This window comes from Saccopteryx bilineata, chromosome 11 (genome assembly GCF_036850765.1).
Source record: "Saccopteryx bilineata isolate mSacBil1 chromosome 11, mSacBil1_pri_phased_curated, whole genome shotgun sequence".
In the NCBI taxonomy this organism is placed as follows: Eukaryota; Metazoa; Chordata; class Mammalia; order Chiroptera; family Emballonuridae; genus Saccopteryx; species Saccopteryx bilineata.
Genome location: NC_089500.1, coordinates 10,079,792 through 10,107,613, shown reverse-complemented (window position 1 = coordinate 10,107,613; position 27,822 = coordinate 10,079,792). Strand labels below are relative to the sequence as shown.

Genomic DNA, 27,822 nt, shown 5'->3' with positions numbered 1-27,822 from the left:
TGTGAAGGGTGGTCATCAGCTCGACCATCTTTGCTTCGCCTGCAGAGCCACTCCAAAACTGTTCCCATCCTCCCTCTAACGGAGCTGCAGCTGCAACTGTGTGATGGCCGGGCTGACATCTTGCCAGGGACACCTCGGGCCCCGGGCTGCAGCTGCTGCAGGACCTCAGTCCCCTCCAGGCTGCTCACTGGGCCACCAGGAAGGCCTCCTTCATCTGCCCCCAGCGTCTTTTCTCCCTTATCTTCCTTCTCCTGATTCTCCCAGTCTTCCTTCCCTTGCTGCTTGAGTGGGTCAGGCACCAGGACTTCGGATGGCTCAAGCCCAGAGCAGGTTCTCTGCCTTTTACACAGCTCTGCACCAAACACATGCACCTGGGCTTTTGGGCCTCCGGCTGGACCCCGAGTGTGGCCATGGACAGAGGAGCTGGGGCCACAGGAGAAGCCAAGAGTAGGCACAGGGAAGGGGAAGTGAAATCAGCTGGAAAACTCAAGTAATAGAATAGAATATAGAATAGAAAGAAGAATTATGACATATAGAAAATATTTGGATTCCTAGTGAATTCCAAATATATCACTATCATAATAAATATAAATGGCTTAAACCAATCTGTTAAAAGGCAGAAAGCCTCAAATCGAATTTTGTAAAACTTGAGTTGTTTGAAAGAAGCCTAAAACATAATGTCACAACCAGGATAAACATAAAATAATGTATTCAAATAATGTGTCCCTATAAGTCGGGGGTCTCAAACTCGCGGCCCGCCGAACAATTTTGTGCGGCCCGCAGACTAATCCACGGGCTTACTTAATTTTATCCAAAATATTTTGAACTTCGTGGATTAGTCTGCGGGCCGCACAAAATTGTTCGGCGGGCTATCCAAAATATTTTGAACTTCGTGGATTAGTCTGTGGGCCGCACAAAATTGTTCGGCGGGCTATCCAAAATATTTTGAACTTCGTGGATTAGTCTGCGGGCCGCACAAAATTGTTCGGCGGGCCGCGAGTTTGAGACCCCTGCTATAAGTAATAAATGTTCGATAAATATTTGTTTTAATAGAATGAATGAATTAATCTAATAAAATAGATTTTTAGATTTTACAGACAAAAATATTGTGCAGGATAAAGAGGGTCATTGCTTAATGATAAAAAGATATATTCACCAGGAATCCTTCCATGTATCAAACAGTACAGTGTCATATATATATATTACATGAAAGTAACAGATTCAAAATTGTAGTGAGAGATTTTAATATACATCTCTAAGAAATCAATAGGCCAAGATAAAAATAATAGACAAAAAATAGATTTAAATAATGCATATTACAAACTTCATCTAACTGACATAGAAAGAGAACCCTCTACCCAATAAACAAAGAATACGTGTGATATATTTACAGTAATTGGTCAGGTTCTAAGCCACAGAGCAAATCTGAACAAATTCCAAAGAACTACTAATATTTAGACCACATTAATCGACCAAAAGACAATAAAAGTCGAAATCAATAACAGCCCTCGTAACCCTGTACATTTTGAAAGTTCAAAAGCATACTACGAAGATGTTCATATGAAATCAAAATGAAAGTAACAAAACATTTAGAACTGAACAATAATCAAAACCCTAGATGTCAGTCAGAATGTTTAGCATTAAATACAATACCAGAAAACAAGAAAAATGTTAAACTAAGATCAAGAGCGATGGAGTAAACTCAAAGACAATAGAAAAAGTTTCCCACAAACAGATAAAATAGTAGGACAACAATAATAAAAGCAACAACAAATCTGTATGATAAAAACAAAGAAATAACATAGAGTAGGCACAAAATAAAAGTTGGGTCTTTAAAAAGACTAATAAAGTAAGTATTAAACAAGAATGAGCAAGAGAACTAAAAAAAAAAAGCACAAATACAATTAGGCATAAAGAGGAACCATAACTATGACTATAGCAAAGTTTTTCTTCTTTTTTAAGTATAAGAATTCTATTCTCTAAAGCAATAAATCTAAAAGCAGATGCTATGGAACATGTCCTAAATGTTACCAAAATTGACACACAAAAATAGAAAGACACAAAAGCTTCTGAGTGTATTTTTGTAAGTTCAGTCTAAAGCTAGATTTTAGGACTATGGTCATGCCCTGCACAACGACATGTCGGTCTATGACAGACCACACAGTACAGTGAAGCTGAAAAATTCCTATTGCCTAGTGCCATTGTCGCCATGACAATATCGTAGCACAACACATTACTCACACGTTTGTGGTGATGTAGGTATAAACAAATCTACTGTGCTTCCAGTTGCGTATAGTATTAGCACACACAATTATGAGCTGTACCTAACACTCGGTGAAATTCATAAACAACTGAGTCACTGGTTTACATACTTACAAATGCTATACTATTTATCGATATCCTAGAGTGTACTCTGCTTATACAGAAACAAACGTGCTGTATAAAACAGTATATCACCTTACACCAGCCAGCTGAAGCCTCTCATTTCTCGTGTTTACCACCTCTCTTGATGGCATCCTTTTCTCTTGTGCTTGATTTACCTGACATTGTTTGGTACCCTGACATGCAAATAGGCTGGTAGCTTAGGAGCAATAGACTAGCTAGACCAGTAATTTTTCAACCGTCGGTCCATCAGAAATGTTGTGCCGGGCCGCAAAAGAGTTAAAACCACTGAGCTTATGACCACAGAGCCTGGGTGAGTAACAGGCCACACGGGCGCAAAGAACACGTGCATGCTGTAGCACAGTCTGCAATGTCAAAAAGTTAGAAACAACCTAACTGTGCTTCCCTTGACAGAATACTACACAGCGGGGAACATGGGTGGAGCAGGGTACAGATACACCTTACAGGTACGATGCAGAACCCACACCCAATGATATTACTGAGATAATGCTTAAAAACATTTTCAAATACAGGACATGTAATCTATGGACACACATGTGTACAAGGTGAAATCGTGCATGGTAAGAAGAGGCATCACATTTAAGTTGATGCTGCAAAGCTCAGAGAAGGGGGAGGGACTGGGGGGAGTGCTTTATCTCTGGGTGTGGAGGTCTGAAGCAACCCTGGCATCAAGAGAAGGCAGAACAATGGGATACACACGTGCGTTCGCTACCTTTAGTCCCTGTATTTCCCATTTGCTTGAAATATTTCATAGTAAGAAATCACAGTGTTTTGCGCCATTGAAGAGGTCAGTGGATATGACCATTTGTTTCCCAAGCCCCTCCCTCCACGGTAGGTAGGGCAAGAGTCATTCCTATCACCTGTTGGATGGAAGTATGGGAGGAGTGGGCACACAGGTCAGGGTTCATTGTCCGAGGGCCTGAGGCCTCATTATTGAATTGCGATGCTCATTCCACTCATTCAGTAATTTATGTAACAGGAAACAGAAATTTGATTTCCTTAGGGTAGGCGGGGGTGGGGGGAAGCAGGGGGCGGAGAAGACAACTTCTTCCCTTCTGGAACAAACCGCAGCCAAGAAGAGCAATGACATAACTTGATTTAAAAAAAAAAAAAAGGGAAGAAGCCAAGCTGCCCCGGTCATCTGACCGCTTTTCAATGACTCTGTCATGGACTTGTGGAGGGGGCTGACCACTCACTGTGCACCTGCTGAGGAGGAAGAAGCGGCTGAGGAAGTGAGAAAAGTCACCTCAATTCTAGCATCCCTTTGCCTCAGAGCACAGCATTTTATGAAGGAGGGACAGGAGACTGCTGGCTTAGGGACATGAGGCCTGGGGTCCAGTCTGGGACCTGTCCGTTAGACGCTCTGGGGTGTAGGTCTTCCTATTGGAAACTGAGGAGGTGGACGGCCATTGGAGGGCCACTGAAATTTTAAAATCTATCTCCTTTTGCTTTTCCAGGATTCTTTTCATTTTCTTTCACAACCCCAAAGAGGAGCTTCGGTATTTAATATGTGCACGTGGTTTTGAAGCTCAGCCTTGGGCATGTCAGCTACACTCCCCTCTCCCAGCCCTGGTGACACACACAGAACGCTTAGTCCTAGCACCTCGTACCTGGGGCTGCAATAAATGCTACTCCTCTGCCCCACGCCCCAGCACGCTGCCCGCCCTTGGGGGCCCCAGGCTCTTCAGACACCAAGGTCACAGTGAGGGCAGCTTTAACTCAGCAGCAAGTAGCCGTTCCATCCTGCCCTCCAAGGAATATATGCTGCGGGGAGCTGGGGTGGTCCTGGTCAGTAGCAGACCCCCCAAAACAGCACCCTGAACTGGGAGGCACGTTTGAGACTGAAAGTAAGAGCTTCCTGCCTGCCTGAATTGCCACATTGTAGGGTGGGTAAGCCAGGGAGGTTGTGGAATCCCCTCTAGAGCTCCCCAAAAAGCCCTACTCACTCTCCTGTGTCTGAAATGGCGTTCTGCAACCCCGAGTACAGGCAGATGGACCTGCCTCTAGCCTCTCTGAGTCTTCTCCTCCGTATAGACTCCACAACCTGCCCCCTGCGAGGCCTCCCCTTCCCCTGCCCCCCCAGAAGCGCCCTCCCCACAGCCCCTGGGTTTGCTTTCACTCCCACCCGCCTCCTCACACCTTGCCCTGTTGTTTTATGAAAAGCGGGTCAAAGGTCAGAGTTGCCCAATTACCCACACATAGTTTCAAATACCCGGGCAAAGAACACAGCCAATGGTCCCTATGCCGGCCCCAACCCCGGAGCTGGCTGGACACACAGAAAATTAGCTGTTGCTAACAACCCGTTGTAAATGAAAATATGATCCCAGTAATTGATTTTAAATAGATTTTTTAAAAGAATCCTTGGCCGCATTTCATCAAGAATACAGAGTTTCAAGAGCGTGCCTTCCAGGGTTGGATTTTCTCTCTTTACTCCCCCCTCCCTCCTTGTTCTTCTGGCTTAAACCCCACATGGCCAAGATCCGAGTCTGAATAAACAGTGTGGGTGGTGACTGTTCCGTGAGGCCCAGTAGAGGATGCAATCACTTTCTTACTCGGTTCAGCATTAAATCATGTGAAACTCGCCTGATCGCTCCGCGTAACTTTCCCTCCGTAATGGAGGACAACAGAACATGTACTCTCCCGGCTTCCCAGGGAGGAGGAGGAGAAAGGAGAAGAAGAAGAGGAAAAAAAAACGAGTTCTAACTGCGAGTGTTTAATTATGTATAAAGTTCATTGACCTCACAGGCGGCTGTCAGATGATCCAGCCGAGGCCTGTGAAAGGCATCCCAGGAATGCAGTGATGTGGGCAGAAACGGAGTGGATTCATGCCACTGAATGCTGCGCACAGGACAGAGTCCGCGCCCTCCAGAAGGACTCCAGGGGAAGCACAACGCGCACAGCTCGGTCCCTTCCACGCACCTAAGCACTGCGAGGCCTGCACCCACCAGGGAGCGTTATAAAGGACAAACCCCGCGGGGACGGCCCCTCTGACTGCGGGGGACTGTCCCTGCTGGCTGGCTGGCTGGAAGCAGTCTCGGTCTCGTTCGCAATGTTTGTCCCTGGGTTAGGGGTGACACTTTCTGACAGCCCTGCCACCGACCTGAAAGGAAAACAAGGAAGCAATCCCATTCATAAATACACGTGGGGCTGGAAGGAGTGGTCCTGATAGAACACAGCACTCATGACGATGTGTAGGAAGGGACGGAGACCATTTGTCAGTAAAATGCCCCAAAGTGTGTGCTTCCTGCACATGGCTGGCTTTTCCTGCCCGGGCTGAGGGAGGGGAGGGCTGAGGACGGGCAAGGTGAGCTCCCTCCGGGAACACCAAACCCAGACCATGGAGACAGCACTGGGAGACAGGCTGGTTTGGGCTTCTAGGTCACCCCGAGGCCCGAGCCCTAGGGGTTCGGTCGGTAGCTAACTCTGGGGCCTCTCCTACTCAGAGGGAGGAAATGTGAAATATTTGGGCTTCGTGCTTCCTAAAATATTAAAGTGTCCTGCGGAGAGGGGCGGGGTGCTGGTTCAATATTATTCTCTTTCGGTAGCTTTCTCACCAAATATCCTCACTTTGTCAGTCAAAATATCCTTCCAGCGGTTAAAACTGCACAAGGGTGTTTTCTAAAGTGAAGCCTTGCCACAGTCGCTCTGGCATCTCATCTTTGTGTGAAGCTAGAGGACGGGATGGGCGGCTGGACGTCAGCCCACAGCTCCGACCCTCTGACGGGAGAGTCTCTCGTTTCGTTCCCAGACAAACCTGAAATTCTTGGGCCCTTTCCCAAAACCAGCCACCCACCCAGGTTTTGGATGCATAGTGTGGGTCCGCGATTCGATTCTCGTTCATTCCAGGGTTATTTAAGGAACGCACATAACGAGGTAGGCGCTGTTGGGGACACAGAAATAAAAATGCACGAACCCGCCCCCCACCCTCCAGCAGTTCACAGAGGAAGAAGCAGATATGAGTCCCAACCAGAGGGTTCAGAAAGCATCTTCCTGCAGGGGAAGGTGACCTTTGACCCCAACCTTTACTAACTGCTCCACTCACCCTGGTCCAGCTGTGGCATTCTGGAAAGAGGTATCGCTGACCCTGAGCCACGCCCCTTCAAGGCTCGCGTTCTACAACTTGGCCTCATTTTTAATCCATCTGATGTATCTGAGGGGTTTCCTGTCCGGATTCCTTTCCTGAGACCTATGCCACTGTCGACATAAGAAATGTCCTAACACGAAAGGGTTTATTGGAGCCAAACTTGAGGACATGGGCTGAGGAGCAAGATCTCCCAAAGGCTCCCGGGAACAAGAGTTCTGCCCTTTCTTTTACGGCGGCTGAAATGAAGGAGGGAGCGTAAGGAAGATTCCTGGAAGGTGTGCGGACGGGAAGGCCGGAGCCAGAGAACAGGACAGTTAGCAAGATGACGTGTTCTTTTTTTTATTTTTTTTGTATTTTTTCTGAAGCTGGAAATGGGGAGAGACAGACAGACTCCCGCATGCGCCCGACCAGGATCCACCCGGCACGCCCACCAGGGGCGACGCTCTGCCCACCAGGGGGCGATGCTCTGCCCCTCCGGGGCGTTGCTCTGCCGCGACCAGAGCCACTCTAGCGCCTGGGGCAGAGGCCAAGGAGCCATCCCCAGCGCCCGGGCCATCTTTGCTCCAATGGAGCCTTGGCTGCGGGAGGGGAAGAGAGAGACAGAGAGGAAGGGGGGGGGTGGAGAAGCAGATGGACGCTTCTCCTATGTGCCCTGGCTGGGAATCGAACCCGGGTCCCCCGCACGCCAGGCGATGCTCTACCGCTAAGCCAACCGGCCAGGGTGACGTGTTCTTTTGGGGGTAGTCACGATGTAGAAGGCGAGGCCTGAAAAAAAGGCATTTCAAGGGTGTGTTCACCTGCAGGGACCAAACCATGGGCAGAACTTGCTGGAGAGGAAGCTATCCCTTTTACTAAAAATGTGACACTCTGGGGCGTGGCGACCCACCATGACTCACCCATTTGGGAATTGATGATCAGATTACCCTGTGAGGTTCCTTTTCATCCAAACCCTCCCCCCACTTTTTTTTTTTTTTACCGTCCACAATATTTAATAATGACTTTGTTCTGTGAACAGCCAGTAAAACAGAAAAAGGAATTCCCTGTCTTCTCTGAAGTAGGAAGCTTCCTTCAAACCTCTAAAAAATTTTCTAGAAATATGATTACCTCTGTAGTTACAGGGGAAATAAGCTTTCTGATAAAGAAATCTGGATGCTAAGTAATATCCTAAATCACTTCCACCCTTTGGGTACTACAATTTATAAAATTCCATGAAGGAAATGACTCTTATTTCTTATGAAGTTCCCACTGGGAAATCATTGTGGGCCACAGTTATGAAAGTGATATCCTTTTTGCTCAGCCCAAATCCTTCCCTTTGTCACGGGCCTTGGCCATCTCTGCCTGGCGATTTGGCCATTTCTCGTCTGGGGTACATGGTATTGCCATCAGCCTCGTCAGATGGCAATTTGAGTACGTGACTTGTCTCTGTGACAGTACAAATTCTGGGACACGTCGAGACCGCTTTATTCATCTTGATATTCCCCAGAGTGTCACTAAAAGAACGAATAAATGAATGAGTAAATAAGTACAACGTCAATGCCTATGATGAGAGTGGGAAATTCCTGAGTAAAGAGTAGCTATTTTAAGGTACACGGACTCCATCACAACTACTCAGCTCTGCTGTTGTAACGGGAAAAGAGCCACAGACAGCCCATAAACTAACGGGCATGGCTATGTTCCAATAAAACTTTACTTAACAAAAACAAGTGGCAAGCCAGATCAGGCCCACGTGCCATTAGTTTTCCGACTTCCACATCAATGAGGTTTATCTCTGCCACAAATCTCAGTGTGTTCTTTAAATTTCCATATGGCACCTGCGCTTGTCCATAATTAGATAAAGTACAGAGTCTGTGAACATTCAAGAGCTGTTTTGGAACTTGACATAAATGAATTCACTAACATACACACATACTCACATACCAAACAGAAAAACACGTACAGAAATTAACTATTAATCCAAGTATATTTCACGGTCACATATTTTGTATATCATATGGCTTTAGAAGGAACACTTCTGATCTCCCCCGCAAATGAGGGTAGTCATTATGCCATTTACATTATTATTAAGTAAACTTCATACACGATCTCAGAGTTATTGGGAGAGGGAAGAGTCGTGCACTGGGGCACAGTGAACTTGACACTGAACTGGAAAAGGGGAGAGAATGCCCCGCCCAACCCGCTCCTGCTCTCCAACCAATCCTCCGGTCTCTGGTTTTACTGATAAATTCCTTCCGAGGGCTATGAGTGCAGAGCAGGGTACTCCTTTTTCCATGATGACCCCCTGGACACCATCTAGCGACAGAAAGCACAACAGACCCTCAGGAGCCTGGCAAACACACCGAGAACGAACGGGTCGCTAGGAGAACCGCAGGCAAACAAGACATCTCAGCCTGTCACCCTGACCCAACTGAAGCATGCCACGCCTGCCATTATACTTGCCCTCACTATCTGGCTCCCTTTTGTTTAAAATACAGGGGTTTTTTGTTTGTTGTTTGTTTCTTTTATAAGGGAGTTTGATTTGAATGGTGGTGGACACGCAAAGGATGCAGAGTCCTCAGGCTGGCTCACGTCTTGGCTTGGAAGTACGCAGTGCATCCCTTCTGAGGTCAGAAGAGAGGTACGGCCTGCGATGTCCACGCGGGCACCCAGGCTGACAGTGTTTTCTGAGATGGGCCCATCTAAGGTGAAGAGCTTCCAGCTGCACTCGTCAGCCCCAGGGGGGTCACGAAAGAGTTCTAGAGATTTCTTGTAAAAAAAAAAAAAAAAAAAGGAAAAGAAAAAATAAAGTATGAGCCTCCCCAATGTGCCAAGCTTCTCCTCAACACCCAGACGAGGTAGGAAAAACAAGAAGGACCCTATGCCTTCTGAAAATGGGAAACACTGAAGGTACCATTGGGGAGTCAAAAGTCCTGAGTTCAGATGCAGCACACTCAACCTCCGTGACTGGAGGCAGATTATCAGACTTCAGTGCAACATGCCTCGTATTTCACACCAGGCCAGGTGGAGCACTCTGGAAACCAGAGGGCATACTGTCCGTGGCCGAGTTTATTTCAACAAATGTTTGGAGCCTGTGAAGATGTCACAGACTCTGAGCACAAAAAGCAGGTGCTCGTTACAGACAGCTCATTATTTTTTCTCCCCAACACTAGTGCCCAGCCATCCGCAGTTCCTCCCTTCTGTGTACTGAATTTCCTCCCCCTCACCTTGTCACAATCCCTGATTATCACCCACTCCTCGTTGTCACAGTCCCTCCTCCGCGCTGTTCAGAGCCCCAGCGAACGACCACCTTGCACACGCAGTGACAGTATTGACGCAAATGTAATTCACAGCTGATAAAACTTTCACTTGGCTTAAAACCTACGTGGCAATGGAGCATAGGAATTGTACTGCCATCTTGGGTTGGGTGAGATGTATAAAAATAGACAAGAGGCCCTAGCTAGTTGGCTCAGAGGTAAAGCGTTGGCCTGGCCTATGGATGTCCTGGGTTCGATTCTTGGTCAGGGCACACAGGAGAAGCTTCTGGACCATCTGCTTCTCCACCCCTCTCCTTCTCCCTTCTTTCTCTCTATCTCTCTCTTATCCTACCACAGCCATGGCCCAGTTGGGGCAAGTTGGCCCCAGGCACTGAGCATGGCTCCATGGTCTCTGCCTCAGATGCTAAAATAGCTTGGTTGCCAGGCAACAGAACAACAGCCCCAGATGGGCAGAGCATTGCCCCATAGGCAGCTTGCTGGGTGGATCCTGGTCAGGGCATATGCAGCAGTCTATCTCTCTGCCTCCCGCTTCTCACTTAAGAAAAAGAAATACAGACAAGAGTTAAAAAGATGAGTCATGTGGAGCAGACAATGAGAGCAAAGGATAAAGCCAAGGAGTGCAATTTCCAGGAAGTTTGTTTGCAATCATTTAGGACCACTTCCTCCATCTCCATACAGTGGTCCTCAGGTGACAGGGATTAGGGTTGTTTACGTTCTTCAAGGGAAAAAACTCACTGACCTCAAAGTAGACGTGTTGGCATCCCACTGGGCACTTGGGTGAGGAGGACTCAAGAAAGGACACCTCCATGGAGAACACCTGATCTCTGTTTACTTTCAAAGAGCCCCTTGGGCTGTACCTACAGGATACAAACCAATGACGCCCGAGAAAAAATACTGCACAAGCCAAGGGATGTGTGTGGCACACACGAAGTCGAATCTGACGTCAGGAAAGATGCTCAGAATCGCTGTCAAGGCTCTGCGAGACCATTATCTGCTCCTTCCTTCTGGTCCCCAGCTTTTTCCATACCGGAAACGGCTACTTGAAATACATAATCTTTGAAGAGGTTTCGTTGTAGAGCAAAGAAGTACACGGGCTCATCTGGACCCATGTGTCTGGAACAATACTGGTAAAATGCCTCTTAAATCAATCCTTCTAAAGTTAGCGTCTATGGGATGCTATTTCAGCACCAGGACACGGGACCCTCGGAGTTTATTTCCTCAGCCCCTGGCAGCGTTCTGGGCACAGCGAACAGAAAGTCACGAGCACAGAGGAGCCTCCGGAGCCCGCCGCGGGCCCCCCGCATTCCTCTCTAAGCATTACAAGGCTGATCCCGTACCACAGATGCGGTGTTTGGATGTCAGATGCAGCAGATGTTTCTCCTTAAACCTGCTGTCTCTCTCAATCTGTTTATAACTGTTTCCCTTTTACTTGCACCTCAAGTTCTTCCTGCTTGCTCACTGCACATCCTAAAGGTTTCTTCTCTCCTCACACAAAGGGGCATTTTTTTCTGTCATTTGTTCCCTTTTCTATAAGGGATGCCCCCACTCACTCGGTAACACCTTCATCCATCCCTGGGGTGTTTTCTTCCTCAGCCAGCTTTAAGAAGTATTGCACTAAAAGTCTCCTATCGATTAAGTCCCCAAAGATAACAGAAAGTATTTTGTTTTTCTCAGAAGTAAATACTGAGGTCACGTGACTGGGATTAGCTTCTTTAATCAACTGGGTAGCAACGGCTGGGCTTCCAGGATGAGGTCAGGGCTATTACTTCACACCTGTGTTTCTCTGACCTGGGCTTGGAGGCACTCTCCATACAAGTCAGACCAAGGACCTTCACTGTGAGTCCATTCTGTAATCCGTGGAGCCAAACCAAGCAATCGCTTTTAGAGACGTAGACAACTGGAGGATGGAGTCAAACAGAATATGACCCAGGGTGACATCTGTGGCTATTTCTCATACATGAAAGTGCCACAGGACTAGGGGGTTTCCTGGTGGTGATGAAATAGTTCTGTAACCCAATGGCAGATTTTGCTCACCAAAAATTGTCCCAGGACTTCTCATGGTTCCTCCTTATCTTATAGGTCGGCAGCCAAAGCAACATTTCCTATGACACTCTGACTGCAACTCGTATGTCCCCTCCCCAGTTATGTGACATGACCCTTTTGTCTACCACCACCTTACTTCCTGGATGTCTTATCGTCTGTGTCTCTGCCTTCACATATGAGCTCATGAGCGGCTTGCCCCTGTTGACCAGTGAATCCCCAACACTGAGCACAGTGCAAGAACCGTTGACTGAGTGACTGGAGAAATGAATGAAACAGCTCCATGGCAATGGCCTATCATTAGACTGTGGCAATGCTCAAAGACACAGATCGTCATGAAATGACAGGTGTGTCAAGATCATTCTACATTTGGCTAAGGGAATACACATGACAAAAATCTGACCAGTGTCTGTAATGCAAGCAAGAGCTATTAGAATCCCAATGAAAAACCAAGATTCCTGTTGAATTTTCTGGGGTAGAAAGAGACCATCGGGTAAGTAGATAAATGGGAAGACAAGAATAAACATATGCCTCCAGATACACATACACACATCCATTTTCTCATCTCCAAAGACGTAACAAGATCTCAGTACTCCCTTGACCCTTATGAGTCATCCTGCAATGAATAGGAGTCCTCCATTGGTGCAGAGACAGAAAAGCACCCGGGGGACAGGTAGGATGGGCACAGGTAAGTGGAGAGAAGTGAGGAAGAGCCCTGTGTGAGGCTGAGTGTCTGGAATGATGTCATCACCGTCACTGTGTGGTTTCACAAAGGTTGAGAGGGGTCAGAATGAGGGCTGCCCTGTCCATCAGGTCACCCATCTGGAACGCGACGCAGGGCTTCTAAGATCTGACCCGGTGCTGACTGGTTCTTGAACCTGTTTTTTCCCAGCATCACAGACTCATCGGAGGTCAGATCTGGAAGTGCACTTAGCAATAATCATAAAGTGAAGGTCATCCCTGAAATGGGGTCACTGTTCCAAACAGGACGGGCTTGGGACAACCCACCCTGCCTCAGGTGTCAGAAGAGACCTCTTGGAGGGCTGTGCTTTTAGATGCACCGAAATGTTTTAAATAAATGGCTAACCGTACGTCTATCTGCTTTAGCGCAAGAAAATGAAAAGAAACTCCCCCAATAGGCCCCTTAAAACCCTGGGAATAAGACACAAGGAGGCCGATGACCCTTTGGCTTTAAAAGTAAACTCGGAGCCAAACAGCCTGAAGTTAGTCTTCTGATATGAAAATCAGCCTGTGCTCCCTCACTCCTTCATTTCACGCTTCTCTTAAAAGAAAACAGGCTGGACTGTTTCAGTAAATAACAAAAGGTCAAAGAAATGCTACTCACAACATGAGCAAAATAACGGCAGGACCTGCCAAAACGCTTCCTAAGGCCTCACAGGCGGGAAGGTCCTGTGGCGAAACAGCCCACAGATCCGACCGGCGGGAGGCAAGATCGTCCCAGGGAGATCGGCTCTATTCTATCAATGAGAAATTCACGTACAGCTTCCACCATCCCGGTTCAGCCAACACAGAACCATCACACGCCTTGTAAAGCAGTCGGCTGCCGACGTCCATGGTCTGTTTTATGGGGGGCTCCTCTCCTTCAGATTGTATTTTGAGTGTAGAGCCAAGTGTCACAGGGGCAGTGATATGATGATGTCCTCAATGCTAACGCTCATGGTCAGTTTTGTCAAACCCCCTCCTGAATGGAATTCCCCACTGGCTTCCCGCACTCCAACCCCCTGAGTCCGAGCACCGTGTGTTTATGGTGTTCACGGTACCTCCAGAATTTCCCTGCAGTGAACAGGATGCAGATGCCACAATAAGGGCTTCAGGGAGAGGCAGAGAGAAACACAGGCAAGGCAGAAACGGGTCTCCTCGCCCTGAGGATTCTGCCCCAGCTGATGCTGTGGGGGTGCTGGCTCCCTGGGCATCCCCGCTTTTAGCCAGGCAGACATCACACTCAAAGCCCGCTGCCAGACCTGTGGCAATGACCGATCTTATACCTCTTTGGCTGCACGGCCCCTTGCATGTGGTCAGCACTTTGGTACACTCACTGGGTTGAGGCAATGGTGTCCGTAACGTACGTACCACGTTCCTGATTTAAAACCCCAGAGCGGCATTTTGGCAAAAATAACACCCATGAAATACTAGTCTGGCAAGATGTTAACGCGGGTCCAATGTCATTCTGATTCCATGATGAAACATGCTTTGGATAAAGGCTAGTTCGTGCCATTGCTAGACTCGCCCATTCTGGAATCGCAATGCGCATGAAGGTAGGAGACAATCTGAGAAGGGCTGCAGGAAGGAAACCCACCAAAGTCAGCGTCTCCCGGGTGATTTCAGACACCTTTCCTCAGCAGACACCTGTTACCGCTCTCAGGCACTAAAGTTTGGCAGAGGACACATTCAGGGATGCTGCCTTGGAGGAATTTCTGATGCGTGGCTCATCATATCTGAGCTGTTGTTTATGTCCAATTTGTTCTTCCCTCACATGGTATAAACCAGGGGTTCCCAAACTACAGCCCGCGGGCCGCATGCGGCCCCCTGAGGCCATTTATCCGGCCCCCGCCGCACTTCCAGAAGGGGCACCTCTTTCATTGGTGGTCAGTGAGAGGAGCATCGTTCCCATTGAAATACCGGTCAGTTTGTTGATTTAAATTTACTTGTTCTTTATTTTAAATATTGTATTTGTTCCCGTTTTGTTTTTTCACTTTAAAATAAGATATGTGCAGTGTGCGTGGGGATTTGTTCATAGTTTTTTTTATAGTCCGGCCCTCCAACGGTCTGAGGGACAGTGAACTGGCCCCCTGTATAAAAAGTTTGGGGACCCCTGGTATAAACTGTGGTCAGTGCTGCCCATGTAACACCCTATTGTTAGTTTCTTACTCTTTAACCTATTGCTTCATCATATCCTAGGTTTCCAGAAGGTCAGACCAGAAGTGCTCTTAGGAATAACCCTTCCGGAAAGGCCAACCCTGACTTTAGCAGTTGTTCACCAAAATCCCGCAGTGAAGGGACTGGCCGAGACTACCACAACAGAAAACATCTGGCGGTCTGATAACAAGGTGTTCTCCAGCCGCCACGCACTGGCTCCCCACCCACACTGTGGACAGGGATTACAACCGTGGGCCCCTAGTGGGCAAGAGAAGGGGCGGCACGACAAGAGCAGCCACTGGAGCACCCACTGAAGGCCAGCCATGTGCACCCCCCACCCTCACACTTAACTCTTATACAACTCCGTGGGTTGGGTATTTGGAAGACAAGGAGGCTCAAGGCCACACAGTAAGCAAGTAGCTGAGCCAGGATTTGAGCCAAGAACAGTTTGATTCCAAAACACATATTCCTACTAGTGTATGATACTCCCTTCACCAAGAGGCCCTCAATAAAAGCAAGTCGAATTACATATTAAACCAGGAATTTGCATATCTGAACTTAGAGGCCGAGACTCCGGCCACGGAGGCGGCTGGGAGGAACCACACAAAGTGAGCCTTTGTTTCCCATCCAAACTGTCTATTGGCCATAAATGTGAAGAAGGCGGGGGGGGGGGGGGGGGGGGGCTTTGAGTCCACTGTCAACAAGGTGAACATTTTTAATTCATGAAAATGGAATCAAGTTAATCAAGCAATGAGAACAAAATTCCGGTATTGCTGACAATCTCAAATCACGTGGTTGCCCTGCTTCACACGACCGTTTCGGGTTGGAACTGACTGACTTCTCTCAAGCGTCGGCTCACTTGGTCATGTTCCATTAAATCTGCGATGGGCACAGGTCCAGTTAATATGATGATGATGATGGTGGTGGTGGTGAGGGGTATATTTGCATTTTAAATACAAAAAAACCCCATATACTATTCAAAACTGCTGTGGTCCTAATAGGGAAGGAAACGTTCTCCAGATTTAACCAACTGAAGAACTCTGACAGTGTTCTTTTTCATGTATTTTTCTTAATAATTAATGTGCAATTCAGCTTATGGATACCACGGAATTTCAACATTGGTAGAAAGGAAAATTTTTAATTTTAGTATGTAAAAAGTCACCCCTGGTACCCTGGCCGGGTAGCTCAGTTGGTTAGAGCATCGTCCTGATATGCCAAGGTTGCGGGTTCAATCCCCCGTCTCTGGGAAAATACAAGAATCAACCAATGAAGGCATTAGAAGGGGAACAACAAATTGATGTTTTTCTCTCACTCTTCCTCTCTCTCTCTTTCAACTCCCCCATCCACCTGTCAATTTTTTGAAAAGTCAATCATGGCTGTGCCACCTCATGAAAAAGCATGACTAACAGGGATATTTTGTATTTGAACATCATTTTTTAAGTCAGTTTTCAGTAGTGAACTTAAGCATTAGGTTTACCATCTGGAAATTAAAAACAAAAACAAGTCACAAGGGTGGGTTTATGTCTCCACCATTCTTTTATTTCTAAAATCAGAGTAAGGCCAGTTTTCCTAATACTTCCAAAAAGTCATCAGTAAAATCTTTGTTCATGGGGACAATTAGATATAGCAAAGTGAAAGTGGACAAGGAGACAGCTTGCTAAATCTTAATCACGCATGCCGCTTTCAAGTGAACTGAGGATTCCTCCTTGCTAGGCTCACTCCTTCATGGACGTTCCAAACTCCCTTCCGTCACTTGCTCTCTGAACATGTCCTATCTTAGTATTTCAGAAAAACAGTATTTTAGTCCCCCCATATATATATCCATGTATATTGATAGAGTCGGTTCTGCACAGGGTCCACAGAGAGAAAGCTATCGGATCTAGATCTGGAACCGAATAGGTAGCCACAGAAATGAAGAAGAAAGCGGAACTGGCAATTGATGGGCTTCCTAGGATCTGCTGTTCCAGACCTGATATTTTAAAAGTGAATGCACAGACAGCAGATACTGACTCCATAAATAAAAACCTATTTAAATGGTAAATGAAATGACTCCTGCGATGAAGTTAGAATTTCTCCCTTTTCCTCATTCTCAAAAATAACGGGTGTCACTGACGTAGTGTGTAGTGCGTGCCAAGCACCCATCTACGGACTTGATTCATGCTAACTCACGACAAGACATATGAGGAAGGTGCTTGGTCACTGGCACCTGCAGACAAGCAAGGGGAAGAAGCATCAAGAACCAGGTAGAAAAGGCAGAGATGAAGTGTCAATCAGACAGCCTGGCTTGGGTCCCCGTGGCTAAGACCCGACATTCTACTGACAGTTTAGGAAGAAGCTAGTGGGTTTACTATTCTGACATGCTTGGGTAAGAAGCGTATCCAAGGTAGTAATCGTTTTGCATATAAGAATGTATTTCAATGCTCAGAAAAGGGTTAAAATATTCTGGGATTCTACCATGATCATCACAGAACTGGAGAGACCTCCCGTGGAGCTTTCTGAGGGCTGTTTCAAAACATCAGTGACCAGGATAAATGCCTCCTTCAGCACATAATCCGTTTACAGCATAAATGGGGGGGGGGGGGTAGAAAACTATCTGAGGCAGACATTAGAGACTGGTGTAATTCTTTCTTTTACATTCTAGATATAAATAATTTAATTGCCGGACTTCAAGACTTGTCTGTTTTTTAGGAAAATGAGTTGTTTTTTTTTTAAATTTGGGATTCCCCAGTATATTAGAAAGATGACTCTTAGTATAATTGTGGGCAAGAAGGAAATAATATACATATTTGTGGCTATGAGCAACTAACCAGAAAAAAAAAAAAGGAAAGAAAGAAACTGTCTGGACTTGCACAGTTCCAAAAACGGCTGAATGTTTTCTTTTTATTTCCACACGAGTAAGCATTTCTTCCTTATCGAGGAGGATCCATTTCCCACCTGTGTCGTTTATGTTCTTGAAATGCATACAAAGTTAGTGTTTATTTTCCACCCACGGAAAGCTTAAGTTATTCTCTCTCTGGGTTTTACTTTCAGCAGTCACAATTTGCTTGGCAAGCGTCGGCGTGAGAGAAAGCATCCTTTTATGTACAAGCTCCTGACGATTTAGAATGTTTGTTTGGGAGTTACACGAATGCCTGGTGTTTTTCTGTTTTATAACAATTACCATGTACAACATGACCGGACAGAACCCAAAATGTGCTCACACTGAATTCCATCTTCCTGATGAGTACTCCTCACCATGGGAACCATGGTTATTGATGCCAGCTTTTTTTTTCAGTCCAATGTTATTGTTTGTATTATAAATTAATGCATATATTCCAAATATGGGTTATGGAAAAGATGCCGTCTGTAGCAGTCCAAACCTTTGAGTGTGCTGTTCTCATTCTTCACACTGAATGTTAGATTTATTTTTTTGCTTTTTTTTTTAAAGACTTTATTCGATCTTCAGAGAGGAGAGAGAAGGAAAGAGGGAGAGAGAGAGAGAAGGGGGAGAAGCAGGAAGCATCAACTCCCATATGTGCTTTGACCAGGCAAGCCTGGGGTTTCGAACCAGCGACCTCAGTGTTCCAAATCCACGCTTTATCCCACTGCACCACCACAGGTCAGGCAGATTTTTTTTTTTAATTTAAGTGAGAGGAGGGGAGATAGAGAGACAGACTCCCGCATGCATCCAGACCAGGACCCACCTGCAACACCCATCTGGGGCCGATGCTTTGCCCATCTAGGGCCCAAGCTTGTAATCGAGCTATTTTTAGTGCCTGAGGTGGGGGCTCTGCAGAGCCATCCTCAGTGTATGGGGCCAACACACACTTAAATCAATCGAGCCATGGCTGTGGGTGGGGAAGAGAGAGAGAGAGAGAAAGAGAAAGAAGAGGGGAGGGAAGGGGAGGGGAGAGGGGAGAAGCAGATGGTTGCTTCTCCTGTGTGCCCTGACCAGTAATCAAACCAAGGACACCCACACACTGGGCCAACTCTACCACTGAGTCAGCTGGCTAGGGCCCCAAGTGTTAGATTTTAAGTCAAATGAAGAGCACATCTTTAAGGGGATGGCCACAAGGCACCACCCTGATGGCACACATGTAGCATATGCGCTGTGTCACAGCAAAAACCGCTGATGGGTCTTCTGAAGGTCAAGGGGAAGTGGGACAACCATGAATATAGAAGGGGCAGAGTGCAGAGCTAAAGAACACAGGCCCTGCCAGGACCTGGAGCTGGCCGTGGTCCTCAGGTGGGGAGCCCCCACTGTGGAGGTGTGGCCCTAAGGAGCATTGGGTTGCAAGTCTGACTCCTCTTATGAGCATTTAGAAGAATCAAAGTACGGGGAAGGTCTGGTCTGATCCCTTGCCCTCAGGCAGGTAACATCATTGTCCCCATTCTACTGACAGCACAGCTGAGGTCAAGAGTTAATGACACAGAGCCAGAGTGGTGTAAGGCCAGCACCTTTTCCAACTCCATAAATTATAACCGTGTTATGTGTTTGGCTCGCCAATGAAATAGGGTGGCGCTGTGGACAGCTCTATCCCTATCCTTACTTCTAATAAGCAGCAAACTCAGTGATATGGCGGGTTCAGAGCCCCCTTCCTCCTCTACCAAAACGGGACTATGCCCCCGTGCATGACAGTCATCCCTCCCTCCATTTCTCGGAGCACTGAGACCTCGGAGGACACAGTTCTCTGTGCTCCTAACTGCCAAGCCATGCTTGATCCATTGGACCACTCAGTTCTTCAGAAACTGACGTGGCTTAGTGTGAATCCTAAAAGCCATGAATGGGAACCCAGAGAGATGCCACGTACGAGCCAGGAGAGGTGATGTGGTTTTAAGAGACTGGACTTCCTTTTCTCACTTTGTAACTCACTTGCTGGGTAAACTTGGGCTACTCACTTCTTAACCTTGGATTTCCCCTGTGTAAAAAAAACATGGGAACACAAAATCTAACTACCTCTCAAGGGTGCTTTGAAGATGACCCAATTAATGTGTTAAACCACATGATCCTAGGACAGCACCATGTGCTCTATATGACCATCCATGTGGTTTGTCCTTGCTGGACAGCATGGTGGGTTGGAGTGTCATCCCAATACATAAGGTTGCTGGTTTGATCCCCAGTCAGGGCACATACAGACCCCCCCCTCTCTCTCTCCCCCTAAAATCAATAAATAAAATTTAAAAAAATTTAAACCATCTGTGGTTGGTTATAGGCACATACACCAACATTTCTTACAAAAAAAAAGCGCAAGGAATTATTTCTGTTCTTATTTGGGAAGAATTTCACAAAATGTCATATTAAAACAATATCATTCTACAACCTAAATTCCATTGAATGTAGCAAAGGAATGTAGTAAAACTTAGTAAATGGTAATATTCCAATCTGCAAATTCTTCAAGGAGAGGAAGAACTTAACCAGATGGTTAATTAATCAAATCTATTTGATGGAACAAATATAGTCACTAATTTCATTCTGTTTTAAATTTAGTTTGAGAATACTGTAAAAACGCTGTCATCCTGCATCTGTTGAAATCTCAAGTGCCAGTTACTACCGTACCTCCCTTACAAAATAACTGTGGTAGAACACATATAGGTAGATACTGTTTTGAGAGCATGTTATTTAACTTTAAGAAATCAAGACAGAGTTAAGGGGTGACATAATCAAGGGCTACAGATACAAAGATGATAAATTTTAAAGTCTTTTTCTACCCAATACCCAGGATTTGTAAACTGGCTCAGTTAGCCTGGACTAGGAATACCTAGTGGGAGATAGGGTCTCTTACAGCTAGGAGGTCACAAAACTGGGTGACCAACCTTTCCACCCCACTCAGAGCCTGCCCCCCTGGTCTTGAGCCTTTCATTCCCAAGCTCTAATGAATCCACTTAACCAGCCGCAACTATGTGGCAAAATTAACAGATATACTTCACATCCATTAACACCAAACACATGTCCACTAGACAAGGTTGACCCAGGACACTCTTCCTCCAAGTCTGGAGAAAACATATACTTTCACCAGCATACACAAAATGGGATAAATCAGGGGAGGTCGTGAGTTTTCTTTTCAAGTTAAAATTTATTACATACTAAAATACGTAAGGTAATTTATTCTGACATTAAATTCTTCCTACCTTTTTTGGTGTTCAGGGTTCTTTATTTTACCAGTGAGAGTAAATAGTAGCTAATTTCTTAATCTTCCAACTTGGCAAAGTAAGAAGTTAGCATTTCTATATTGGTCCTTAAAATTAAAGAAAAGAAAGAAAAAAAAAAAACAGAAAAAAGCTCTGAATCCAAAAGTGTGACTAGCACTCCCTTAGAATGAGTTACCTGCTGTTAACCACTTATAAAGAATAAAGACCCACCACGTAGGTATTATTTCATGTAATCCAACATATCATAATAAGACACAAAGCTCTATTTCAATACGTAATGCAAAAGGATTTCAAATGCCGTACTAATAAAAAGAATTTCCAAACTGAGCTAGAAAAGCATGCCACCATCTAAAGTCAAACACAATGCAGATTCTAACGTCCTACACAAACATGCTATATTGTCCTTCTTCAAATGGTACAAAGCGTTTTAATTAAAACCCACAGGGCATACAAAGACAATATAATCCACCAGCCATCATCATAATAACAAAGAATGAAAAACACTGTTGACCGGTTTGCCACCTGTATGTCCTCTCTGTGGAAGCAACAGACAACTATCGCTTCTGTATCTGGGGACCGATGCTGAAGATGTGACCGTGCAGCTACCCAAAGGAACCTAGGTGTTATCAGCCTTGGCGCAAGCTGACAGAGCCTAGGAGGTGGTGGGGGCAGGGAGTCTGACAAGCTAATGCTGTCATTTTTTTAAACAAGTGATTAAGTGATGCTCTCTATGATGAATAGAATAAGAAATGCAATTGCAAGAATGTGTCCGAAATTTAAGCGATGTCCCTTAAGGGGAGGGGCTGAGAAGAGTATCACACCAGGGAGGGAAGGAGCTCAGAATAGATGTGGGGCTAACAACAGAGAGGAACTTTATTTGCAAAGCCACAGGCTCGTGAACTGAGAAATAGCGCTGTAATGGGTTAAAGTGCGCCCCCGCCCAGCAAAAAAAAGATAGATTCAAGTCCCTGACCCTGGTATCTGCAAATGTGACCTCTATGCAAATAAGGTCTTTGCTGATGTTGTTAAGATGAGGTCACTGAGGTGGGCTCTCATCCAGTGACGGGTGTCCTCCTAAGAAGCAGAAACGCTAGGTGATAACAGACACCCAGGGAGAATGGTGTGGGACGACAGAGACAAAGGGTGGCGAGATACAGCTGTGAGCCAAGAAGCCAAGGATGGACAGACGGACGGCCACCACCACGCGCTGGAAAAGGTCAGGTACGCATCTTCCCAGAGGCCGCGTGGCCCTGCCACACCTTGGTTTGGGACTGCAGCGCTCAGCACGGCAGGAGAATCCATTTCTATTCCGTTAAAGCCACCCAGTTCGCGGCCCGAACACCAGCTCCAACAGTCCACATGGACTATTTTAAGATGTGAAGGTCGTCACTCAAAGAACTTGACAAAAGGGTGGGAAGGTGGAAAAGATGTGGCCTCGGGGAGGTGGGCCGAAGGGGAGGGGAGGAGCATACAGAGGCCATTAAATTTTATTAAATGTCTTCAGAATCTTTGGCTTTTTAACCACACACGTGTTACTTTGATCTTAAAAACGTATAGCCTGACCTGTGGTGGCGCCGTGGATAAAGCGTCGACCTGGAAATGCTGAGGTCGCCAGTTCAAAACCCTGGGCTTGCCTGGTCAAGGCGCATAGGGGAGTTGATGCTTCCAGCTCCTCCCCCTTCTCTCTCTCTCTCTCTCTCTCCCCCCCCCTCTCTCTCCTCTCTAAAATGAATAAATAAAATAAAAATTAAAAAAAAAAAGATAGATTTAAAAAAAAAACAAAAAACATATAAATAAAACATCCACGAGATGTCATGGTCAGCTTTCTCCACGTCCCCCGGGCCTCGCCCCCACCCTCCAGTGGACACTTTCTGGACACTGTCCCCAGCTGTCTGCAGGGAGGGGCTAGGACGACCGGGAGAGTGGGGGAGGGAGCTGGGAAGCAAGGACATGTCTGAATGTCTGGGCCCCCGTGGGCTCACGGGCTGGCTGGGAACATCTGGGAACATCGCAAAATCAAACACAAAGTATTTGGGGACTTTCTGCGGGTTTGTATCATCGATGACGGTCATTTTTCCTATTGACTCTGGGAACGAAGAACCAAGTCTAATGAAAACAGAGAACATCCGAGAGCCTGTCCCTGGCGGCCTTGGCCGATAAAAGAGCCAATACACAACGCCTGACAGAGATGTCAGTGATTAGGCTATGCATTATCAGAGAAACCTCACCATAGGGCTTCCTCACCAACGTTTGCTCATCAAATTTTATTTAACCCACAAAAAGAAATAAATGCGCAGTGCTCCCCGTGACCTGGAGCAATACTCTTCGATCTGTGGCTAGGGCTGTGACTCTCCCAAGCCCTAAGAAATCCCGTGCCCTTTGCTCACATTTCTAAGAAGAAAGCTTGCATTGAGCCCAGCAGCCTGTGATGTTGTGGCAAAGCTGTGTTGTCACCTCCCACATGAACAGGCCTATTGATGACTGCGGGATCCAGAGCGAGGGCACCGGCCCCCGTCGCGGAAAGAGCAGGAAGCACGCTCGTGTTCCTAGCACGCCCTGTGAGAGAGAAACAGAAGGCAGTAAGCAAGCACGTGTGTGGGCACGGGGGGCCTCTGCGCAGGTCCGTCGGCATGCAGCCCCCCTCCCCGTTCCGGGGCAGCTGGGGAGCACCTTGCCATTTGTTGGCTGAAAACAATGACATGTCTAACAGCGATCACACAGATGAACATGCACCTGAGTGCAGTCGGTGCCCTACCTGATGGGAAACCATCTGCCTTCACTGTCAACCTGGCCTCCGGTTTCCATGGGTAACACCTCACAGCCACCCAGGGGGTTACCTTCCCTACCCACGAGGCGATCGGACACCCAGACATAGCAAAACTCTTCCCTTCCGTGTTGCAGGGGGCACGGTCAGCCAGGGTGAACTTCCAAAGACACGCGTGGATTGTGCCCGTGAGAGAAAGCACATCACAATCCACGAAGCCACTGCACGTGTGACTCTACATGGAACCCAGAGAACAGAACAGCTTGGTGTTCATGGTGACCTTGCGTGGGTCTCTCCCTCCAGCCCCGTAGACAGAGCAGACCATGGACTGACCTAGAACCGATACGTTCAGGTGCGCACACCTGCCTTCTAATCGTCTCAGTTACCGTTCTCCACAGCTGGCCTCTTTCTTGTCTGAGAGCATCACCTCTCCAGGTATCATGATAAAGACCAAACCCTTAGACTCAGATGTTCCAGGAACCTGATCTATTCGACGTGCTTGGATCACGTCTGGTTTACTCCTCATTGTTTTGCTGTTAGTCATATTAACATGGCTGTGAACACATTCTGTTTTTTTAGTTACGCTATAAACCGAACCAGTCGTTGCTAGCATGTAACAACGGACTACCTCATTTTCCTCATTCCGTACATAACACACACACGCACGCACAGAGCAATGCATCATCTGAGGACACAGGCCAAGTTCCCTAGCAACATCACTGAAAACATGCCAATACCCGGTAGATCTCCAAGTCCTGGATGTATCCTGTAAATTAAGAGGCACAGGAGTGAGGGTGTCACACCCCCGTTTCACTGGAAAGAGATTTCAGGAGCTCCTATTCCCTAGAACTTTCTCCTGTGGCAGGGCATAACTGTAAGGAGTGGCCCCGTTCTGGAGCCAAACTCACCTTGCTCAGCAGAAGGGGACGGTGGCAGCGACTCCAAAGGGACACCCAGGCCAGGATGGTCCCTCGGTCCCTAAGAATGAACATCGCCCACCTCCTTAGGGGTCCAATTTATAACAAATGAGGCTCCATATTACATAACAAACTCATGAGGGAAGAGGTGACTATTTCTAAGGATGTCTAGCCAACTGATTTTAGAAAGGGGGAAAGAAAAACTCCTGGACCAAGTGCCCCTAACTCCTCCTGTTCCCCTGGAGGGCGACAGTGGGGACTGACAAAGTGGGAAGAATAAGAGGAACAATAACTATGTAAATAAGAAAAAATAAAATGAAAAGGAAAATAAACATGAGGTGGGTCAGGAAAAAAAAAGGCAAAACAAGCAGAAATGATCTTTTGATAAGACCGGTATTGTGTAACACAGTGTTTAGAACACGGAAAGCAACTTTGCCCCACAAACCACTTTTCTACAAAGAATTAAGAGAGCAGAATGAACACAAAAATCAATTAAGGTCTAGAGAAGGGCTCCATCCCCCTTGAGAGCCTTGTGCTTATGCACACACTGACTAATGCAAGTACTGGCGGGCTACCTAGTGCAGGGGACCTTCTGTGACCATGTGAGCGTGTCGGCTCCAAGTGTCACTTCTCCCTGTTAGTTTGCAAGAAGGTTCAATAGGAAAAGTTGAATGTTCATCCACTTGGGAAATAATCCAATCCACCCCAGTGTCTAAGGTCTGTGGGGCCTCCTATTGGTGCGTCCGCTTCCAAGGGGGGGGTCTCCTGTCTGCACCAAGGACCAAATGTTACCCCTCTCCCCAAAGGAGACCACAGCACCCCCATTCCAGCTGCTCACCGTCAGACACAAGGCAGACATGGAGCAAACCAGCCCGGAGCTTGGCCCACAGGGAGCAGAGAATAAATGTTCACTGAAGAAATCAGGGGCTAGAGACGTATTTCTGACACAAAGTGATTATTACACACCAGAGCCCACATTCCCCTTGTATGAGCCACACAGCCTGGCCTCACATGGGACAAATCAACACGCATGGGTTGAATGAATGAGATAGAGAGAAAGAGAGAGCTCTGAAACGTACACAGAAGCGTAAGCACTCTGGGGGGAGGAAATCATATTTTTATTATACTATCTATGCGATTTAAAGGAATGTGGTGACAAATTTTCTGAGAAGTCAGTTAAAACGTCCCGCTTTGTCTTGCGAAACCGAATTTGTATTATTGTATATTGGGTTTGCCTAAAGATGAGAGCACAGGTGTCTATTTTCAAAAAGCACAAGCACTCTGAGCAAGCATGATGCCGAGGAAGATGACCAGAGGGGCTTTAAGGTCAAGGGTGTTTTCGCAGTGAGTCGTTACCTATCTGGCTGCAGTGACCCGAGGACGTGCAAGGGGTCAGGGAAAAGACGACAGGAGAGGTAAGGAACTCCCACGGGGTTCCCTGCTGATCTCCTGTTTGGAGTACATGCCGGGCTTTTTGACCAAATTAGGCCTTTTTGGACCTCCAGGACAGCCCTTCTGCACTTCCAGGAAGGAGGTAGCAAAGTGGCTATTTTGGTCTGTCTGCCCATCTGGTCTCTGCATAGCTGGCCAAGTTCAGACGCTCCAGCGGATGAGGTGCTGCAGCTCTCACCACTCGGCAATCCCACCATGACACGGGGCACTCATCCCTGGAGACAGGAGACACCCGACAAGAAAGCCCCCCCGGGGGGGGCGGGAGGTGGGCACCTGCCCCTCACCTCCACACAGTGCGAATCCAGGTGGTGGGTCAGCAGCGCCATCCTCCTGCAGGAGGGACAAGGCCATCAGCACTCCACAGCGCTGTCCCCACAGAAAGCACTCACACCAAGAGGGAGTACAAAAATGTGGTTGAGGACTTCTGTTCTCAGACAGGCAGCACAAAGGGAGCCTGTGGCAGCAGGGAACAGAGTGACCCAATGTGCACAAAGCAGGGATTCTCCTGACGCACATGTTGTTTCCAAAACAAGACCACAGCGGGCTCTCCAGCCGGGGGAGAGACAGATGCACCTTCTGGAAGCAGAGGAGGAGATGAGTGCCATCTCTCCCAGACGGGCTGAAGTTCTTCCCGGAGAATGCCACGCTCTCCGTGCATGTCAGCACGTCAGGGGCACCCGGTGTGGACGGAGAGACGGTCTATGTGGAATGGGTCAGGGGTGGACGGTGGGGGCGTGGGGAGGCTGAGAGGTTTTTTTGAAAGTGACAGATTATTATGGTAAAATATCCTGGGAGTTCAGCATGTTTTTCAGTTTAACCCCTTGGGCCCAGGGTTCCGGTGAAGCCAAGCAGTTTCGCTTCCCCTGGGATTGCTGCCAGGAAGGAACAGGCAGCCCCTTCTTTATTACATATTTTAAAAACCTGTTTTGTTACCTGCAGGCAAGTCAGGTGGTAAGGAGACTTCTTTGATCAAGGTGGGGGCTGGGGCACCGGCCAGCTGGGTGGTGACCTTTCTCTCCCGAATGTCTGCTAGGCGATGGCCCTCAGGGCCAAAGCCTCAACCAGAGAAAGAAAACCCAAGGGGACCCATAGGTTCCTATTATTTTTATGTGGTTACTTTTACTTTTCCACTGGAAACAGTGACCCCCCCCCCTCCCCTGGACTGGAGTTAGGTTCCTGGAAGGCATTGCCATTTGGCCCAGGAGTCTGGGCTCCGAAACCAAGTTCACCACCTCCATCCGGCTCCACGGTCAGTATGGGACCAATGTCAAGTTCCCCAGCCTCTCTCCAACTCAGCTCCCTGACGCGCAGGGCGCCAGAATAAAGATGCCCCTCTTTCAGGACTGCTGCAAATACTAAATGCAAACGTGAGTCCAGGACTCAGCATGCAGGGGGGTCTGCCCGCGAGCACAGGGACTGGGGAGGACTCAGCTGTGTCCCCCATATCACTTCTCCCTCCGTAGGGCTCCTGTTCAGTTGAACAGGATAAAGAGACGTCTTACTGCCTCTGTTCCCTTTTCCCTCATATTCCGTCCTTTGCCCTTGCCTGGAACTCACTGCCCTAGCACGCTTCGGGTCCACCACGACTGACTTTGGATACACCCCACTGGGAAGCCCAACATTTGGACCGGAACATTATTTTATTGACAGCGAAGAGAGCGGCACAATTTGATAGACGATCCTCCTCCCTCGACGCCATCTCCGGCCGCTGGAACGACAGGGGCCATGGCTGACACGGAGGGTATGAGGGAAACACTTAAAGAGGCAAAGAAAAATTAAAGGGCGTGGCAGAGAGAAGAGTCGGGGTATCCAAGCCCAACTCCCGGCGTGGACACCAAAGGGCTGGAGTCTTTCAACAGCCTGCATAATAGCACACGTTCCTGAGGAGTGAGCCTCCACGACAAC

The 27,822-nt window shown here is 47.4% G+C and overlaps 1 protein-coding gene across 2 annotated transcripts in view; it reads right to left on the bottom strand.

The window, feature by feature from the left end:
- Nucleotides 1-27,822, bottom strand: part of BCL2 (BCL2 apoptosis regulator) — a 186,382-nt gene that overhangs the window by 106,575 nt on the left and 51,985 nt on the right. The window contains exon 3 of one of the 2 annotated variants that reach the window (XM_066247553.1): nucleotides 23,172-23,340. The exons of the other annotated variant lie outside the window; for it this stretch is intronic. Within the exon in view, the coding sequence (XP_066103650.1) occupies nucleotides 23,176-23,340 (165 nt within the window). The 3' untranslated portion in view covers nucleotides 23,172-23,175. The remainder of the gene's footprint in view (nucleotides 1-23,171; nucleotides 23,341-27,822) is intronic. 2 annotated transcript variants of the gene reach the window in all.